Source organism: Ovis canadensis, chromosome X (genome assembly GCF_042477335.2).
Source record: "Ovis canadensis isolate MfBH-ARS-UI-01 breed Bighorn chromosome X, ARS-UI_OviCan_v2, whole genome shotgun sequence".
Classification (NCBI taxonomy): domain Eukaryota; kingdom Metazoa; phylum Chordata; class Mammalia; order Artiodactyla; family Bovidae; genus Ovis; species Ovis canadensis.
Window position 1 is genome coordinate 102,199,989 of NC_091727.1, and position 21,640 is coordinate 102,221,628.

The 21,640-nt window shown below is 37.2% G+C and overlaps 1 protein-coding gene and 1 non-coding gene across 2 annotated transcripts in view; both read right to left on the reverse strand.

Annotated features, from left to right (window-relative positions):
- Positions 1 to 385: 385 nt before the first annotated feature.
- The window catches only part of HPRT1 (hypoxanthine phosphoribosyltransferase 1), a 30,489-nt gene continuing 9,234 nt past the window's right edge, over positions 386 to 21,640 (reverse strand). Inside the window, exons 3-9 of the mRNA XM_070290714.1 lie at positions 20,310 to 20,493; positions 11,772 to 11,837; positions 8,225 to 8,242; positions 5,415 to 5,497; positions 1,843 to 1,889; positions 1,612 to 1,688; positions 386 to 1,088 (exon numbers count right to left, since the gene is read on the reverse strand). Coding sequence (XP_070146815.1) covers positions 1,041 to 1,088; positions 1,612 to 1,688; positions 1,843 to 1,889; positions 5,415 to 5,497; positions 8,225 to 8,242; positions 11,772 to 11,837; positions 20,310 to 20,493 — 523 coding nt within the window. The 3' untranslated portion in view covers positions 386 to 1,040. The remainder of the gene's footprint in view (positions 1,089 to 1,611; positions 1,689 to 1,842; positions 1,890 to 5,414; positions 5,498 to 8,224; positions 8,243 to 11,771; positions 11,838 to 20,309; positions 20,494 to 21,640) is intronic.
- Positions 15,267 to 15,339, reverse strand: TRNAG-CCC (transfer RNA glycine (anticodon CCC)). Its single transcript has one exon. It is a non-coding gene; the product is annotated as a tRNA-Gly (tRNA).

The following is a 21,640-nucleotide window of genomic DNA, read 5'->3' on the forward strand; positions in this document are numbered from 1 at the left end:
TAACAGAATTACAAAAGAGAGAGCCATGTTATCTTATTTTTGGTTGCCCCTCTCAGTTTGTGGGATCTTTCTTCCATGACCAGGGATCGAACTTGGGCCCTTGGCAGTGGAAGTACAAAGTCCTAACCACTAGACCGCCAGAGAATTCCCTGAGTGGTGTTATTTTAGCATAGGAAAATATAATAAACTATATACTATGTGTCTAAAATCTAAGGCCTCTGAAGAAGGTCTAGCTCCACCAACCCGTTTTAATAGAAAATCATTATTTGCTGTGTTTGGTAAAGATTACAATTAAACTATCTACTAAAATTTAACAGACAAGGAAAAGGTAGCCAACAGAAAACTAAACTAGGTTAATTTGTAGAGAAATGACAGGTATGCATAATTTCCTTTAAAGAGACAGCCTTTATTTGAAGGATTTTTACACTAAAGAATTCAAAAAGTGGTAGGTTTCTGGAACTTACTGACCTGTATTGAAAATGAACTGTTGACAAACGTTCACCAGAAATAATCTGAACAAGCAAGAAAATATAGTCAATACTACTGAAACCTACTAAAAAAGTTCCAGGACATAGTTTCTCTGACATAACAATACCTCACAGATACGAAACTGACTGCCTGTTACTTTTCTAAACACACAGTGGTATAGTTAACAATATTCAATCACTTCTGTTCTTTCCTGAATATATAAAAATTAAAATACCAATTAAAAAACTAATATATTCTTCTCTTTAAATGTTTCTTACAGATACATTTTCCATATTTTCAGTCAATAGTGGTGTGGTTTAAGAGATATTTCATTCACAAGTCAAACAACAATCTACCCAAAGGGAACTGATAGTCTTTAGGCTCGTAGTGCAAATGAAGAGTTCAGGAATGCAGCAACTGACATTTCTAAAATACAAAACAGATCGAATTCTTAGGAGATACATGCAATAAGCTCTACTAAGCAGCTGGCCACAGAATGAGAACATTGGATCATGTCACTGGTGATTTCAATGGGATGCCAGGTATTTCCAAACTCAACTCGAACTCTCATCTTAGGCTTTGTATTTTGCTTTTCCAGTTTCGCTAATGACACACACGTGCTATAAAATAAAAATTGAGACATTTACATTAGAAAAGTATCATCTGAAGTGAAAGGCAAGAACAATATTTGGCATGTCTTCTATGAATAGTATTATGCTGCAGGGGTTTTAGTGAAACCAACAGAGATCTGTGTGCCTTCCCTATCTTCCTCATCCATACTCACAAATGCATTCTCCAGATTCCTGCCTCCAGAGGAGGAGGTGGGTATTTGAAGCAGAGTGACTTAAGAGATAGAAACTAGTTCCTTTCTTTCTTATGATCACATCTATCATCTGAAATAATAATGGGACGGTTATTGTGTATTAAAGCTGTTCAACTGTGGAGCCAGCAAGAAGTGTCGCCCTCGCCTGGCCAAGTTCCAGCTCTAAGGACACCTGTACTTGACTACAGCTTTATGTGACTAATGGGAACCATCAGTCTGTTCGAATTATGAGGTGGTGGAAAGAGAAAACAAGTCTTCCCTTTTGTAAATTTTTATATGGGTTCTGAAAACTGAGAGTGAAGAAAAGAAGCATTACTTACATTCAAGTCCCTGAAGTATTCATTATAGTCAAGGGCATATCCCACAACAAACTTGTCTGGAATTTCAAATCCAACAACTAAAAAGAACCATAATTCATCATTCAGATACAGAAAACATCACTTTCAAATCTAATATGTGTAAACATTCTCTAAAGTAACTCTAAACCATTTCATATAAAACTTGTTTGGGTTAAAGATGGTTCAATGATTAACGAAAAGTAATTCACTTACAGTCTGGTCTATATCCAACACTTCGAGGGGTCCTTTTCACCAGCAAGCTGTTAATTATAAAATGTGACATGTGACACATGGAGACACCAGAGGGCATTACAGAAGAGGACATGTGTGTTCTGCAACATGGTTTCATCTGCCGTTTAGCCTGCTATGGTCAGTTTTCACAGACTCAAAGACTGTGAAATGGAGAGCAACATCACAGGGCACCCTGGGTAGGGGCAGCAACAAGTTCACGCTACAGATGGGGCCCTTGACTGATCTCTACCTGGGACAGAAGGGACTGTTCTGAGAGCTGCCCCCTGACTACCCACATGTCCATCAAAGGGCAGCTCACTAGGAGGATGAATGGGTGGGGAATGCCAATGAGCAAAGATGATAAGATAAAGGCTCTTAGTCCCAAATCAAATAAGTGGCTTACAAAGGGGCACTTTAGCCAAAAAATAAATAAATAAACTACCACCCCAAGGAGCTGGTATTTACTTTGGGGAGCAGAAACTGCCGGTAGGATGCAGCAACTCTACAAAAGCTAATTTCAAAAAAAAAAAATAAAAAAAAAAAAAGCTAATTTCATAACCCAAATGCTGCCTGCAGAATTTTTTCCGCTATTAAAAAAAAAAAAAAAAAAAAACAACCTGTAATGGTGCTTTGAACGTCTTTACATATGATAAGGGCAGTCCCAATAAAACTCAAGATTTCACACCTTCAGAGATAAGTATATTAAAAGGGCTGGAAAAAACCTACACATCAGAATTATCTGGGAACCTTAAAAAATATGTAACAGAACTGAGATGCCCAAGCCATACCCCTCACCAATTACATCTGAAGCTCAGGGGAAGGCACTTTTAAATTCTCAGGCGAGGGACTTCCTGCTCCAAATACAGGGTGGTCTGGGTTTGATCTCTGGTCAGGGAACTGGATCCTATGTATCAGAGCTGGGAGTTCACAGTGCCACAACTCATGATTCCACATGCCGCAGCTGGGGATCAAGGATCCCGAGTGCCATAGCTAGGACCTGGGGCAGCCAAATAAATAAATTAAATTAATAACTATTAAAAAAAAAACAAAACCTCTCAGGTGATTACAATGTGCAGCCTAAGTTGAGGAGCACTAGCCTAGACTCCAAGAGATCATAGTCTAGTAAGTCCTTTGTGATTCTCCTTCCAGTAATGAGAGGAGACACTTGGACTCGGTTTTTATTTAGAAAGAAAATAACAAACTGATCACAGCAAAACCCCTTCCATCTACCTGAACTCATTCAGGAACAATCCAGAAAAGGTATCATTAAACTCAGTGCAAGCTGTACTAAGAGCTCAGGGGAACTCAGCACCTTATGTTCCTATAGATTTGAATTAAATAATTGGAAGTTACCAAAAAAAATGCACAGGGAGAATCCCTGTGTCCTTTCCCCAGTTTCCTCCAATGAACATTTCACATAATGCAGCAGATTACCACAACCAGGACATGGACATTGGTGGACTGACCTTGTCCAGATTTCACCAGCTTTACATGCTCATATTTATATATGTGTAGTTCTAGGCAACTGTATCACATGTGTGGATTCATGTAACCACCACCACAATCAGGATACAGAACTTTCCATCACACATGGCTTTCTCTTACTACCTCTTTATTTATAGTCACCTCCAGACATCACCTCCTAACCCTTGACAAACACTAATCTGTTCTCCATTTCTATCATTTTGTCACTTTAAGAGGCTGTATAAATGGAATTATACAGTATGTGCCCTTTTTAAGATTGGCTTTTATTGAACAGTCCCTTGATCCTCCTCCAAGTCACTGTGTGGATCAGTAGCTTGTTCCTTTTTAGGGCTGAGTAGGATCCCATGGTAGGGTGGACCACAGTTTAATCAGTCACCTACCAAAGGACATTTTCATTCTTTCCAGTTTGGAGCTATTACAAATGCAGCTGCCATGAACATCCATACATGGGTTTTTGTGCAGATGCAAGTTTGCATTTCTCTGGGAGAAAAGCCCAGTGTACAGCTGTTGGGAGCTATATGGCATATACAGGTTTCGTTTCTTAAGAAACTGCCAAACTGTTTCCCAAAGTGGCTGCAGCATTTGACATGCCTCTCAGTTAATAGTTTTTTCATTTGCAATTTAACTTTGAAGTTAAAAAGCTTTCTAGTCATTCTTAACCCTGCTCTGAATAAAAAGAATAAGCTTTATGTTTCCTCTCCTTATGCATAAAGCACAGATACACATACACTACACAAACAAATGCACAATATATCTGTAATATTAAAATGTAATGGCAAGGAAGAGATTAAGAAAAAAAGGTTGAAAAACAAATGACTTGGGTCAAGTCCATCACTAAATGACCTAGGTATTCTTTGAATACTTCACACCTCCAGCCACAGGAAATACCTCTCTCATGAGGCAGTCTTTCTCAGTTTCTCAGCATATTCCAGGAAAGAGGCACAAAAGAATATCTAGAAAAGTACATACCACGGTAGGTTGACATTTAAAACCCTAAAAGCATGTAGAGAAATAAGCAAGTGCACTGACTGGTTTACAGGAAATTGCTTAGAGCACTAGAATGCATCATTTCTACACTTTTATCATGCCTGTCCCAAATCCTGATGATAAACTTGCACCAGCTATCAGAAAAGCCCTGAAAGACAAACTACAGACATATGACTCAGTGGAAGGCTTACTCTGATTCAAAGATGTTCAACAAATACTTTGTTCCTTTAAGAGAGGTTTATAAAAACCAGGTAATCATTTAGGGGAAAAAAAGGCAGACCACTATCTGACCCCTACACAAAAATTGCAGATTGGTCAAATTTTAGAAAAATAAATAAATAAGGAAAAAAAAAATCCACACAGGAATGTCAGTCGACAAAACACTTAAAATAGTACAGCATAAACTCAGCCAGGTTTCTGGGTTCAAATCTCACCTTTACAGTGATCCAGCTCTGTGCTTTTTGGATAATTCCCTATGCCTTGCTATTCCCATCCATGAAGTGGGACTAACAACTGACCTCAGAGTTGTTGGCGGGGGCGGGGGGGGGCGGGCGGTGAAACTATAATTAGGGATAAAATAAACACAGGTAGAATAAAGCAAAAACCAGACGGCATAGGTAGGACCAGGAGGTGAGGCTGATTCAGAAGAAAGGAAGTAGGCATTGTCCATTTTCAATGTAGTTACAAAACAAGATGCAATACACAGGACCACTCCAGCACTCAATTGCAGCAGCGAAGGAGCTTCAAGGCCTACCCTTTCCCACCACCTCCTTATTTGTCTTTAGGATCCTTGGTCTCAATTTTGCAAAGTGGCCCCAAACCCTCTGCCATGCTACCCTGGAAAAGTTGGTATCATTACTATATTGTTGAAAAACCAAACATTAATAACATAAGACGATAAGGCAACTGCACTGAAAAGCTTTAAAACGTGATGAATGATTTACAAGGACGTTTACTGAGTCCTATTTGAGATCATATTACTTTGTGAAGATAAAACCAGAGTTGAGAAAATTTACTCTTACAAAGCAGCAAGTACTCTTTTTTCAAATGAAGTAGCTTATGTCAAAATGTTATATACGTACCTCGCAACCTTGACCATCTTTGGTTTATGCTTCTTGACCAAGGAAAGCAAAGTCTGCATTGTCTTCCCAGTGTCAATTATATCCTTTAAAAACAAAGCAAAGATATTTAAATGGCAAATAAAACCATCACAGCTTTAAATTCAGTCATTATACAAACACACACAAAAAACGAAAATCCCATGTATAACTGGAATAATGCCACTTTTTTCAGTGCAGTTATTCTCACCACAATTCATACTGAGATATTCTGGAATCTGAAAATCAGTTGGCTCTCAGCAAGCAGTAGGAACGCCAGTCCTCAGGGCTGGATTTTATAGGCACCAAGAGGTCAATGACAGCTAGTTTAAATATATATGCAAGTATGTACATGCATATTTTATTAGAGAGTTGTGGTGCTGCCCTTCATTATAGGAGATTAGATATTTTTTCATAAATTCAAGATGAGGATGCTTTGCTTCCAACTCTTAGACGCGGGTGGTTAAAAGACCACACTGAGAAACACTGTTTTATATTATCTTAAAAGTATCCAAGGGACCTCCCTGGTGGTCCAGTGGCTAAGACTCCACATTCCCAATGCAGGGGCCCGGGTTCTATCCCTGGTGAGGGAACTAGCTCCTGCATGCCGCAACTTAAAATCCCGCATGCCACCACTAAGACCAGGTGCAGCCAAGTAAATAAAGACTAAAAAAAAAGTATCCAAAATATTAAGATTTTACCATATAGAATGACTTTACATGAAAGTTAATTTTAGCTATTTAGTCAAAAGTAGGACATTATTCAAAAGAAACCCATCTCTAATTGGGAAAATATTTCTTCAACCATAACCCTAATGTTCTTTAGTGAAAATATTCTCTGCAGATGGTCTAAAGCAGTGCTCACAAAATGAAGCTGTAAGTCATCAGAAAGATCAGGGCTGGGGATTTGTGAAAAATACAGATCTCTGGGCTGTGGTAGACAGACTCTGACTCTCGCTCTCTAGTGGACACGTCGAGAATAATCCCCTGCTCCCTGAGGGTGAGCAGGACTTGTGAAATGATGGAGTAGTCATTAGGTTGTGTTACACAAAATGGCTGGAGCAGCCTGGAGAGAGATTCGGCTGGTTTTGAAGAAGTCAGCTGCCATGTGAGAGGGCCGTGTGCTAGGACATGAGGACAGCCGAGCAAGAAAATGGGGCTCCTAGTCTCGCAACCACAGGAACTCAGTTGTGCCAACAATGGGAATGAATTTGGAAGACAGTACCAGAGTACCATGAACCACAGGTGAGATCAGAGTCCCAGCTTTGATTCAGCCTGATGAGACCTGGGGCAGAGGACTCAGCTACCCTGAACTCAGGCCCCTGATCCCTGAACCCTGAGATAATAAATGTGCGTTGTTTTAAGCTGCTTAGTTTGTAGTAATTTCTTAAGTGGCATTACCCTAGACAAAATGAATCAATCTGAAGTGGAATTAGTGAATCTGCATTTTAAAAAAGCAACCAGTTCCCAGGGATACTCATGTACACAAACCATTTGGAAAGTCTTACTTGTTTATTTTTTTAATCTATAAGCTAAAATCTAAGAACCCTGATAACAATTTTAAAAAAATGAATTAGGGGTTACTGGCGGCTCAGATGGTAAAGAATCCACCTGTAATGCGGGAGGCCTGGATTCAACCCCTGGGTCGGGAAGATCCCCTAGAAAGAGAAATGGCAACCCACTCCAGTATTCTTGCTGGGAGAATCCCCATGGACTGTAGCTCCCCAGGCTCCTCTGCCCATGGGGCTGCAAAGAGTAGGACACAACTGAGCAACTAAGCGCATGCTGCCCTTAAGCCTTATATCATTTTACAGAAAAGAGTGAGAATTTATTCTATATAGTACTTTGATGAGTAATTTGGCAATAACAGTCAAATTGAAAATGTACAAATTCTACAACCAAGTCATTACATCCAGAGGGTACTCAAACACATGCACACGGGACATCACAAGGATGCTCTTAGCAATCCTGTTGTAGTAGGAAAAATTGGAAGCAAACTCCCTATTTGTAGGGCAACAAATAGGTTGATTCATACACTGCAATGTTATGATGAATTTTAAGGTCAAGTAACTCTATATGTCTCAACATGAATAACCTCAAAACCAATTCTGAGTGAGAATAACAAGTTGCAAGAGAGAACATATAGAGACTATGGGCTTCCCTGATAGCTCGGTTGGTAAAGAATTCACCTGCAGTGCAGGAGACCCCGGTTTGATTCCTGGGTTGGGAAGATCCCCTGGAAAAGGGATAGGCTACCCACTCCAGTATTCTTGGGCTTCCCTTATGGCTCAGCTGGTAAAGAATCCACCTGCAATGTGGGAGACCTGGGTTTGATCCCTGGGTCAGAAAGATCCCCCGGAGAAGGTAAAGGTTACCCAATCCAGTATTTTGGCCTGGAGAATTTCATAGACTATACAGTCCATGGGGTCACAAAGAGTCGGACACAACTGAGTGACTTTCACATGTAAATTATCAAAAGATATGCTTTGTATATGATTATATATACGCAAGAGAAGCATAAAAACATGGATGGGAATGATATATGTAACTTTAAAAGAAAGTTTTAAATTCCAAGCCAAAAAGAGAGGGGTAAGATATATAACATAATGTTTCCACTATTCAATTTAACTTAAAAATAAATTACTAAATACTTCTTACAAACAATCTCATTCCCTTATAACACAAGCCCATCACGAAAACTGATGAAAAGGAATTTCTTTCCCTGGGTTACCTTTAGGACTGCGTATACAAAGTTAGAAAATCATAAACACCACATTAAAAATATGTAAAACTTACTTCAACAATCAAGACATTCTGGAAGAAAAAGAGAAATGAAAATCAGTACAATGAATCAGACAGTGTTTCCAATTATAGTTTAAAGTCACATCATAACAAACTCTAAGGATTTCTCCAAATTCTTGTTTTAACCTACTTTACTATATCAAACCCTGATTTAAACAAATGGGCCATCTGTTGGGATTTGAAACTCTTTAATATAAAATTTTCACTGCAATGGAATTTTTAAAATAAAATGTGACCCATATGTTCAATTTTTAAAAAGACTTTCTATTACTTAAACAGAATAATCTCAGGCAAGTTGAAAATTTTCTCTGGGCCTCAGTTTCCCATGTAGAAATATACTAATATGTATTCCAACTCTAACATTTAAAAACTATAATTTGTACAAGAACTCCAAAATCATGCATTTAACTTACCATATGGAATGCTATTAAAACCCCCATTTTCTTGGTAGGCTGAAATTGATCTGCATGTGCTCATATTCTTGGACTAAACTAAAAAAAAGATACCAATGCTTCCTGCTACCATAAACCCTTATCCCAATTTCTACCTCTTAGAATTTTATAGCTAAAAGAACCCTTAGAGGAAATACTGTCTTAACTGTCTAAGGTAGAGAAGAGTCCTATCTATTCTTGGGAATGAGGTAGCATTTCACATACTGATTATAATCAGTCATAAGAAGACTCATGTTATAGTATTTATTTGCAGTCCTCATTTCTCTGTCACATACCTACATCAGGTATGATGTTCTCTATACTTTTCTAAGTCAGTGGTTATCAAGGGAGGTTTGAAAGAAACATTCGAAATTTTTTAAACCTCACCTTATGTAATCTGTAATTTTATAACTGCATGTATTTTATAATATACATATTACTACAATAGTTCACATACAATACTCTCTTCCTCATATTACAACTAATTTCTCTATTCTCAAAAGATACTGTAACCTAAATCTTTAGGAAAATTGAATACACATTTGACCCTTGAACGACAAGGAGGCTAGGGACACCAACCTTCCACACACTTGAAAACCATATATGCCTTTACAGCCGGCTGTATCCACAGTTCCCCCATATTCACAGATTCGACCAACTACAGATTGTGTAGTAGTGTAGCACAGATATAAAAAATGCGCATATGAGTGGACTCACACAGTTCAAACCCATGTTGTTCAAGGGCCAACTGCAATCAAGTAATGAACCAATAATTGTTTCACCACCCACCATGTGGTTTGCTCAGAATTTTCTCTAGCCCAGCTAGCACATCTGAAGGATAATATTTTCCCATCAGTAACTGTGGCTCACTGATGTGGCAATCAGAACCATGGGATGGAGTTATAGTTTGAAAATAGCACTGAATTATGAGACAGAGAAACTGGAGTCTAGTCTTGGCTCGAATACTAAGTAGCTGCAAAAGCTTGTCTACATCATAATCAAAGACTTTTAGTACTATGAGACAGTTTACACAAATCAAAGATTAAATATTTGCCACACAAAATTATAGTATCCACAGTATGGTATCATTACTGTTTAAAAATAAAAGAATGAGAATTACAACTATTATTGAGAGTTTATTTTATATCAAATAGCTACCTCTTTACTTAATAAATTAAAAAAAAAGGTTCAGAGGTCAAATGATTTGCTTAAAGTTAAAAAAATAGTCAAGTGGATAGACCTGAAGAGAGGTTTTCAGGGTTCAAAGCCCATATTCTCAGCTACTAACTAGAAAAAAAAAAGGGAAACTACTCATAGAGACAAACTGAAATAGAAAGTCTAAATAATCCATAATCTTACCCCTAAGAAACAACTTCACCCAACTTCTGCATCTTGATTTTTTTCCACAATAAATGAGCTTACTCTAAGTTATTTCAGAAGCAAAGAACTTGTAAGATCACAGAGCTATGCAGTGGAAAAGCCACTAGGTAGGAAAGGCAAGGTCAAATGGAATCAGAAAGCTTTGAAGGCTAGGTCCCTTTCAGCACTAAAAACTGATTCTAGGAGTAAGGGCTTCAAATGACTTCTAAATATGGACAAAGCATGCTGAAAGGGAAGGAGGATATGCCTGGCAGAAAGGGAGAAGAGTCAACAGCTTACAATTTCTCCTTTGAAGTTTTCAAAGATGTTGAGGAAGACAACCTTAGTTTGGCATGACTTTGATATGAGGCCATAGAATTTGACACAAGTGTTGTATGTTAAAATTGCCTTACAGATACTCAGTCATGTTAGTAAGCTATAAGCATTAAAATCTAAAAACCAGAGGAAGAAAAGAACTTTGGAGCTAGATAGACCTAAATTTAAATTCAAGTTCTATCATTCGCCAGCTTCCCTGGTAGCTCAGATGGTAAAGATTCTGCCTGCAATGCAGGAGGCCTGGGTTCAATCCCTTGGTTGGGAAGATCCCCTGGAGAAGGGAATGGCAATCCACTCCAGTATTCTTGCTTGGAGAATCCCATGGACAGACCATGCGGTCGCAAAGAGTCAGACATGACTGAGTGACTAACTAACACTTTAACTTTCTTTCCCTCTGCCGGCAGAGTGACTTTGGACAAATCCTTCAACCTTTCTGAGTCTTTAGTTTCTTGATCTATAAAATGAGAATGAGAATATCTACCTCACAGGATTCTTGTGAAACTTTTGTAAGTTTACGCCTTTATATCTGGTACTGTGTCTATCAGCAAAAAAAATAAAATAACTGGCAGCTGAAAAACAAATCATAGCAGTCCATCATTTATCGCAGGTTACTCAAAATTTCAGTGTATCAGAAGAATAATACTCAAACATTTTAATAGCTCTATTATCTCAGCTAAACATCGATAGTGGAAGATTTTTGATGTATTTAAAACTCTTTTTGTGATTCCTTAAAATAATAGTATATTTGAAGTGTTCGAACTACCAGAAACTGCTGAAAGAGTTCTACACGATTAGTATCACTTGACCCTTTTAATTCTCTGAGGTGGTTGCCAGTATCATCCCACCATACATATGGGAGACAGAGAAGTTAAAGACCCTGCCCAAGGTCACGAAGTTAGGAAGCACTGAGTCAAGCATTGAATCGAAGTTCTTCACTTCCAGAACCCACACTTTCAGTCACTACGTTATACTGTTTATCTTTTAAGAAACTATGTGTGATCTAGTTTTTAAAAGGAGGCTTTCCCTTCATATATTCTTTTGAAGGATCCCAAATTAGATCTGCACAGAAGCATACCAACAGTACTTGGCAACAAGAGATTTGAAGTTTAATGTTGGATTCTGTGGCCTCTTTGCTATATGACCTAGCTTAGACGCCTAACTTAGATTGTTTCCAAGGGCTAAATAACTTGTGTTTGAGTACATAAATAACTATCTAAACTGCCTCTTGGTGATGGATTGAAAGCACAGTATGACTCTTGGTATGGAGTGTTCTTTCTTTCTCCCTCAAGATACATACCTTTCCCTAAGAGGAAGTTTATCTATGAGCTTGCCTCAAGAAATGAGAAAAGCATCAAATAAACAACCTAACCGTACACCTAAGAGAACCAGAAAAAGAACAACAACAAGATACATACCTTTCCAGTTAAAGTTGAGAGATCATCTCCACCAATTACTTTTATGTCGCCTGTTGACTGGTCGTTCTAATTAAAAAAAAAAAAGTATAAATATACATGTATATCCTTCCATATAATACACACACATTTCAAGTTATCAAATGGGAACTAGGAGATTTAAAAAGTTAGCTATCTCATGTCACAGCATTATGATACTCTAAGAATTATGTTTTTAGAAATGAATGACAAAAAATTAAGAAGTTCTAATTGGCCACTACTGATTTGATGCTTTGAAGAGTCCTAAAAATGGGGCACACGCATTTTTGAATGGGCAATATTACAGCAGCCACCCATCTTCAGTCTCGGTAATTTCTGAACTATGAAAGAATTTATTAGCATGACAGGTGTCTGGTTCTGGCCCTGGACCATTCCCATGAGTCAATCAAACTGTAGAATCTGGTCTATATCACACTCAACTCCAAAGATATGTGCCTCAAAAGTGTAGCTGAGGCCCAGGCCACCTTCAGCACAGTCTGAGAAATCAGGTCTGATCAGTAGTCCTTTAAAGCATACCTCTTAGGCGCCTAGTCTTATGCTATCACAGAATCTAGTAGAAACCATTAAAGGAGTTTCAAAAGGGAACACTCCACACCCACTCTAGCTGGTGATAATGATCGCAATTCAGCTCTGCTGGATTCAAGACAGAAAACTAGAGAAAGAACAGTGAATGAAAGAGCTTAGACTTGCCCTATCAGAGAGCAAACCATACCAAAGTCCTGCCAATTAGAATGGTGCTATACAGCACAGTAACAGACAAAGAGATCAAGGAACAGAATGGAACCCAGGAACAGACCCAGAAATACATGAGGATTTAGTACATGAGAAAGTTGGTTATTTCAAGTCAGTAAGAAAAAGATGAATTATTTAATAAATGGTGTTTCATCAACTAGTAATCCATTTGGGAAAAAAAGAATGTATGATCCCTACCTCATAGCATACACAAAAATAAATTCCAGATGGATTACAATCTAAACATAAAAAATAAAGCCATAAGCATTCCAGAAGAAAATGCAGAATATTTTCACATTCTCAACAAAAATTAGAGACAACCAACATGTCTATTAACAGGGAATTATTTAAGTTCATCCACACAGTGTAATACTGTGCAGCTATTAAAAAGAATCTGACAATCTGTACATACTGTCATGAACAACAGTAACTAAAACACCAAGATGCAGAGCAATGTGCTGCCTATGAAGCCATTTCTGTTCAGCATTTCTAAAAGGCTTATAACTGCAATCACCTCTGAGCAGTGACAAGGGATAAGAAGACTTTCTACTTTTACATGTAGGAATACTTCAGAGATATTTGGGGTTTGGTTCCAGACCATCATGATAACATGAATGTCGCAATAAAGTAAGTCACACAAATTTTTTGGTTTCTCAATGGACATAAAAGTCACATTTACACTGTACTGTAGTCTGTGTAAAGTGTGAAACAGCATTATGTCTGAAAAACAGTATACATTACTTAATTTAAAAATACTTTATTGCTAGAAAATGTTATCATTTATATGTGGAATCTTAAAAAATGGTACAAATGAACCTATTTACAAAACAGAAATAGAATCAAAGACGTAGAAAACAAACTTAGGGTTACCAGGGCTAAGGGGGAAGAGGGATACATGGGGAGATTAGGATTGACAGATGCACACTACTACATATAAAAGAGAAGGACCTACTGTGTGTAGTGCAGGGAACTCCACTCAATACTCTATAATGGCCTCTATGTGAAAAGACTTAAAAAAATGGACATATGCCTATGCGGGGCTTCTCACGTGGTGCTAGTAGTAGCACCTGGTAGACAAGATGTGGGTTTGGGAATTTGCCCTGGAGGGCGTGGCAACCCACTCCAGGATTCTCGCTTGGAGAATCCCATGGACAAGGGAGCTTGGAGGGCTACAGGCCATAGCGTTGCGAAGAGTCAGACGCGACTGAAGCGACTTGGCACGCACGCATGCATATGTGTATGTATAACTGATTCACTGCTGTACACCGGAAACTAACACAACATTGTAAATCAACTATATTCCAAAAAAACAGTCATTTAAAAGAAAATAAAGTAATGACAGCAAACACTGTGGAGGATGCAGACAAACTGGACCATTTATACTTCATGTGAGTGTACAGGCACTCTGGAAATCAGCAGTTTCTTTAAAAATAAAACATGAAACTAAGGTACAACCTCCCCCCAAATATATATAAATAAAAATTCTAACCATCATCGGAGCCTTCAGTGAGTCTTAATCTTTTTGTAATGGTAACATCAAAGATCACTAATCACAGATCACCATAACAAATATAATAAGAATGAAAGCTTGAACTATTGTGTGAATTACCAAAATGTAATTCACAGATGCAAAGAGTGCAAAAGTGTTGCTGGAAAAATGGCCTCAATAGACTTGCTTGACACAGAACTGCCCAAAACCTTCGACTTATTTTTAAAAATGCACTATAAAATGAAGCACAATAAAACAAGGTATGTCTGAATGCTTCTATATACATATCCATATTTGATGGCAGTGTTATTTCTGAAAAACACAAATGGGCCAACAGAACACAGTGATGCAAACGAATATAAGATACAAAAGTATGACTTCCAACATCAAAAAACCCTTGCATATCACTTCTCATTGCCACCTCTTATTCTAACTTAAAACCTAGAGTTTCAAACACAGAAAACAAAAAGTGTATAAAACCTGAAGCTTGCAATGAGCACAACAAATCAAGGTAAACAGCGACATCTTCTGTTAAAATTTGGTATTACACTCCAACTTCAATTGACCCTTTTGTACAGAGGAAAGATCTGAGAACTGAAAAGTATGGAGAGTATGAAATCATGGAAAAAACCCTGTGATTCAAAGGCGACGGTAATAGGGAAACAGACAAGAGAACTCCAAGTATGAAAGACACTGCTGATCTGGTAGATCTAAATCTCCATATTCGTGTTTGCCCCAAGGGTTTTAGCTTCTAAGGCTTCTTTGATGAAAACACAAACAACTTTTAAAATGCAGGCTAAAACAGAACATTCATTTAAGAAAAATGTTACAGTCCACTATGCTAGAATACAGGTACATGTTCCCAAATCGCATACAAATGGCAACCATGACTCCATTACCCCGCCAGAGGACTTTCCCTCACTCCCTCCATTCCCGTCTAGGTCAAGGGTCCCACTGTCTACCTGCTGCATTTCACTACTGAGTGACTCTCAAGTACTTCAACCTTCATGAGATGATGGCACTGGCATGGGAGAGCCCAATCTGTCCTTAACTCAGAATGTCACTGTTCACTACATAAAATTCCCAGAGAAGCTCTTTGGGTTTACAAATACATACCCTTAGTGTCTGTGTTTCCATTTTATCAAACTTTCTTTCTTTTTTAAAAATATTTATTTATGTGGCTGTACCAGGTCTTAGCTGTGGCATGAGAACTCTTAGTTGCAGCATGTAGGCTCTAGTTCCCTGACCAGGGATCGAACCCAGGCCCCCTGCATTGGGAGTGCAGAGTCTTAGCCACTGGACCACCAGGGAAATCCCTCCATTTTTTAAAAAATAAAATGTGTGGTTTCATGGGGCCAAACGTGACTACTTCCTTCATGTTCTATGAGTCAGGGTACTTGTATAAAACCTAAGCTGCGCAACAAGGACTACATCAAAGTAAAAATCCACAGGCGAGGATGAGAAAGTACACTTTTGACCTTTCTGTTAGAGTTTCTTTACACTGTGGACAGTACATATCCCCATTCCTGCCAATTTAAACTGAACAAATTCTTTCCCCCATCAGTGTCCAATGGTCTTAGTTCAATAAGCAGGAGAAATGCATAAATCACTTCACTTGCTTTATACATATATATAAATAGGTTTACAGAAGATAAGCTTTAGACCACATCAAAGTGGTACTCTACATTTAAACTTTAACTGTTCTGAAGAAAAAAGCATACCTTAAAGCAATTGACTAAATAAATACATACAGATTGAAAGCTACTGACCTCTTCTTAGAAGAGATACTTTAAGAAACTATTCCAATATTTTCTGCATTTTTCTTTAACAAACTCACTCAAAAAGCCAGCTTCTTACAAATAACAAATCGCTATAAGTAATTTGCACCTTTCATGTATTAAACAGTTGTCCTAATCAAGCTACTAATCAAGTGACCTCCAAGATTAAGACTGAAATTTACAGCTTTATGAATCTTGATTATAATTGAGGAAAATCCCATAATTGGCAACATGAATTGTCTTTGCATGCAAAACTGATGAAGAAATAATAGGAAGCCGATATCAGAGAATCCAAGTCAGTTAAAAAGTTTTCCTAAGTAAGACTCTTCTGCATAGAATTAAAAGTCTGGGTTCAAATCAAAGGCCTGCATGATCTTGGGTAAGTCACTTAATCCCTCTGCCCCTCATTGTTCTCAAATGTGTTGTTGCTGTTGTTTAGTTGTGTCCAACTCTTTTGCGACCCCATGGACTGTAGCCTGCCAGGCTCCCCTGTCCATGGGATTTCTCAGGCAAGAACACTGGGGTAGGTTGCCGATTCCTTCTCCAGGGGATCTTCCTGATCCAGGCATCAAACCCGTATCTCCTGTGTCGGCAGGTGGATTCTTTACCACTGAGCCATCAGCGAAGCCCTCCCAAATGTACATTGAGATAATTCCTAACTCAAAAAATTTTCTACAAGATTTAAAATCCTAAGAACAATTTCATTTTAAGGTAAGCCATTTAGTCTGAACACATCATAAATCAGGCTAATTTTTCCTTTGATTACGGCCCACAAAAAATTTACTCATCTGACAACTTTCCCTCCTGAGGCTTTCCTCTTTTTTTTAAAAAAACTTATTTTTAATTAGAAGGTAATTCGGAGAAGGCAATGGCACCCCACTCCAGCACTCTTGCCTGGGAAATCCCATGGATGGAGGAGCCTGGTGTGCTGCAGTCCATGGGGTCGCACAGAGTCGGACACGACTGAAGCGACTTAGCAGCTTAGCAGAAGGTAATTGCTTTACAATGTTGTGTGTGTTTCTGCTGTACATCAACATGAATCAGCCACAGGTATATATGTGTCCCCTCCCTCTTAAACCTCCCTCCCACGCCCTACCCCATCCACTCCTCTACGTTGTCACAGACACCTGATTTGAGCTCCCAGCATCACACACCATTTTTCTATATTCCGTGTGTATGTTAATACATGATACTTGTTTTTCTCTTTCTGACCTACTTCATGCTGTATAACAAGGTCTAGATTTATCCACTTCACTAGGACTGACTTTATGGCTGACTAATTGTATACATGTACCACATTGTATACATGTACCACAACTTCTTTATCCATTCATCTTGTCGCTGGATATCTAGGTTGCTTCCACGTCCTAGCTACTGTAGACGGTGCTGTAATGAACACTGGGGTACATGTGTCTTTTAAAATTGTGGTTTTCTCAGAGTATATGCTCCTGGAAAACGAAACAGCAACCCAGTCCAGTATTCATGCCTGGAAAATCTCATGGACATAGGAGCCTGGTGGGCTACAGATCATGAGGTTGCAAAAGAGCCGGACATGACTTAGCAACTAAACAACAACAAGGATACGCTCAGTAGTGGGATTGCTGGGTCATATGGTAGTTTTAGTACTCGTTTTTAAAGAAATCTCCATACTGTTCTCCATAGTGGCTGTCTCATTTTTTTAAAATTAAACTATTTTAGTAAAAAAAATTACTATAAAATTGAACTCACAATAGAGAAAATACATTTGCACACTTACTGCTTTTTAAATAAAATATCACAGATCTTTAGTGATGGAAAAGGTCACTGAATATATAACATTTTATTTTTGAAGGATATATATATATATACACATCTTAATACCTCCTGAAATTGACATATGACAGTTGCCAGCAACTTACAGCTATAACTGGCAGTGTCTTCTTTCTTAGCAGTACAAAAAGTAGTGGTAAATCTTAAATCGAGGCTATCTTAGATTTAAACATGGTATTTGGAATCCCTAGGCAATTTCTCAACTAGGCAGTAAGCAAATAAAAATCTGAACAGCTAGTCTAAAAGTATGTAAACTATAATATGTGTGTGTATACACAAAAAATTCTTTGAAATATTAAAATTAAAAGAGGTACTGGAATTTAATTCCTTTATAATTTTTTATGGTTGTATGTTCTTTTTACAGGTTTTTTTAATCAGAAAAATTTACTTTTCATTCCGAAGAAAAACTAGATAGGGTGTGTTAACACTGTTATGGCTGTTCATATATCCAGGAAAATTTAATAGTTCATGGAGCATTTCTTTAGGATAAGTACAGAGGCTTATATGGTGAAGATCACACTAATGTTATTGTTACCGACGCTACAAACAATTTTAAATGCCTATTTTATGATTATATCAAATTGTTTTATAATATGCACATGTAAATATCTTCCACAACAAGTTGATGAATTATTAAAGAGGGTAGAAATGTTACTTCAAATCAACAAAGTATATATGGTTTTCCTAATTTCTATTGTTTAGTAGTAAATCTACACAAAAAAATAAAATAGAACAGATAATTTTTTTCTCTATGGGAAAATTTACCTAAATGTTTGCTTTAATTATGTTCAAGATCTCAACACTTTTTATCAGTTGAGGAGTTCAGCTTAACAATCTTCTAAGATCTAAAACTAACAGGAAAAACTAGCAATTCCTTGGTGGTCCAGTGGTCGGGACTCCACACTTCCACTGCGGGGGCACAAGTTCAGTCTCTGATCAAGGAACTAAAATCCTGCATGCTGTGTGGCGTAGCCAAAAAAACAGAATTAAAATGTCAATGTTCCTACTGCTTCAAATTGCTCTATGACTATAAATATACTTAAAAAGAAAATATTAAACTCCCTTCATTTTTTAATGAGCTTTCTTTTCAAAGAAAGAACATTCTGCACAAGTCTCCAGAGTAATGAAGTAGAAGTCATAAAGCAACACAACTGATTTTTATGTGTATGTGTGTGGGCAGGAGGATTCTTAAGAAGATCAAAAACAGAAATCATGCCCTGGACTGTGAGCCTCTAAGCAATAGCATATTAAAGTCAGTTATATTGACTAGAATTAAGTCGCAGTGTAAATCAGCAAAACAACTTCTGTTAAGTAAAAATCCAAATTTTGCATTTAAGCAAGTCTTTAATTCAAGCAAGATTTTGACAAGTTAAAAGGAGTTTATAATTACAAAGTAATGTCATGATATATAGGCACAAAGATTTTTAACAGGATAGGGAAACTGTCTATGATGATACTTAAATAGTTGTCCAATCACCAGCAGGACTGATAAAAATGGGGGAAAGGTCAAAGACTTGGGTCAAATAGATGATTAACGAAAAGAAAGGAGGCTGAAAGTTAAATGTACATAAGTGGTCCTTATTTCCAAATGGAAGTGTAAACATAACGCAAGTTTCTACAAAGATGCCCTACAATACTGATTTATGAAACAGAAAAAGATCAGACATTCATTCTAATCCTTGAAGAAGCTAGGGAAAAAATCTATTATTTAAGGAAAATAGTAACTCTCAGAACTTACAATGCCAACATGCAACCAGAAAAAAGACAACAGTACGAAGTAATAAAAATCAAACATATGGATGATGAAATTCACGTGAAAAGATGACATGGATTTTGGTTCACCCCACAAGCGTCAATACTAATATTCTGAAGCATTTGAGACCTGTGTGACACAGATAGAGTGACTGTGACTCAAAGGTGGTTTCTTCAATGTGCTAATGCCCGCACTCCAACACGCTTTCTAAGGGACAACTGCTAACCCTCCTTATTACTTACAACTAACTCCAAATGCCTAGGACTCCCTTGCAAGTCAATCTAGCGCCAGAGAGGATATCTGCCACCAGTAAATAGAAGATCCCCTAAGTCCCAAGAGCAATTCCTCAAGGGGGTTTTAAAAATCCAGAAAACCGAAACTAAATCAAAAAAACTTTAAAATAAATATAGGCTTTGGGGGAGAATGGATACATGTATATGTATGGCTGAGTCCCTTCACTGTTCAGCTGAAACTACCACAACATTGTTAATGGGCTATATCCTAATACAAAATATAAAGTTAAAAGTTTGAAAAAAACTAAAATAAATACTGGCGACTGTATAAGGCAACTGGTTTGAAAAAGACAATATTCACTTGGATATAAAGTACTAGGGAATATATTAGAAAATCTTGGTACCATGTAAAATGAACATTTAAGTATAGTTTGAAGAGCTTCAAAACATATAGGAAAACCTACAGCAGCCATGGGTTCTTTTGGTTTTGTTTTTTATTTCAGCAAAATATAATGCTTCACAATAAATTCATGTTAATCTGAATTTTAGAATCCATGTAGTTTTGTTAATTAATATAGATCAATTTTGATTCTTGTATAAGATTTGTAAACAAAAGGAATTTATACACGATCAGTTAAAGCTGATACATATAGGATGCATATCATAAAAATGCCATGTTTATTTTAAACATGTATGAAATATACTTACACAGTAGCTCTTCAGTCTGATAAAATCTACAGTCATAGGAATGGATCTGTCACTATTTCTGTTCAGTGCTTTGATGTAATCCAACAGGTCGGCAAAGAACTTATAGCCCCCCTTGAGCACACAGAGGGCCACAATGTGATGGCCACCCATCTCCTTCATCACATCTCGAGCCAGTCGTTCGGTCCTACAGAAATTAAAATCAATTATTTAATAGAAATTAAATTATATTATTTAAAACAAAATTTAAACTTTATGGGAATTCCCCGGAAGTCCAGTGGTTAGGACTCCATGTTTTCACTGATGAGGGTCTGGATTTGATCCCTGGTAAGGGAACTTAGATCCTGCAAGCCGAAGGGAATGGACAAATATTAAAAAAAAAAAAGGAGGTTCAAGTCAGTAAACCTATGGCTGATTCATGTTGACGTATGGCAGAAATCAACACAATATTGTAAAGCAATTTAAAAAAAAGAAAAAGAAAAAAAAAGTTCAAAAAAATATGAATAAATAAATAAAATCAACACATTACAAATGTAGAAAAAAGGATTAAGCTTCCACAAAACACTTTCTCTGCCCCCATGACGTCTATCTGTGCTCATAAAGCAAAGGTAAAAATTTTAAAAACCTTCAAAATCCATGTGTACTATAACATCTATCATGAAAAAAATTTTAAAGCAAATTAAAATAAGATACAATTTTCACCTATCAAACTGGCAAATTCTGATAATACAGTATTAGAAGAGATGGTGAGGAAAACAGCACTCTCATATACCATTGGGAGTATAAACTAATATAACTTTCTGGAGGATACTTTGACAGTATCAAAACATTCAATAAACACCTTCCCCTTGGCCCAAAATTTCCCCATGGATAAAGTTAATTGCCCAAATATCTGTAAAAGGATGTTCCCTTCCAGTATGATCTGTAAAAGCAAAATAATGGAGACATCATGCATCCATCAATAAGGAACTAGTTATATCAATTATGGTACAGCCAGAAAGTAGAATGCCATGCAACCTTTAAATATATTTTAAAGGTTGAGACAGCACCAGATGTACTAATCTGAAAAAAATGTCCAATAAATTGTAGATCTATACAACAGCAATACTCATGTGTTAAAATATGTGGTATACATACATAGGCAGTGAGTAGGGAAGAAATATGTACAGGAGACTGAGACTTTTACTCTTCATGTTTAAGCGTCTAGAGTCAGAATATTTTAGAATATAGTTATACTAATATTATAATCTTAGAATAAAAAAGAACAGCCAGAGACACAAGACAAGCATTTAAATAAAGTGAAGTTTTTCACTGAAATTCATTTAACAGAAGTT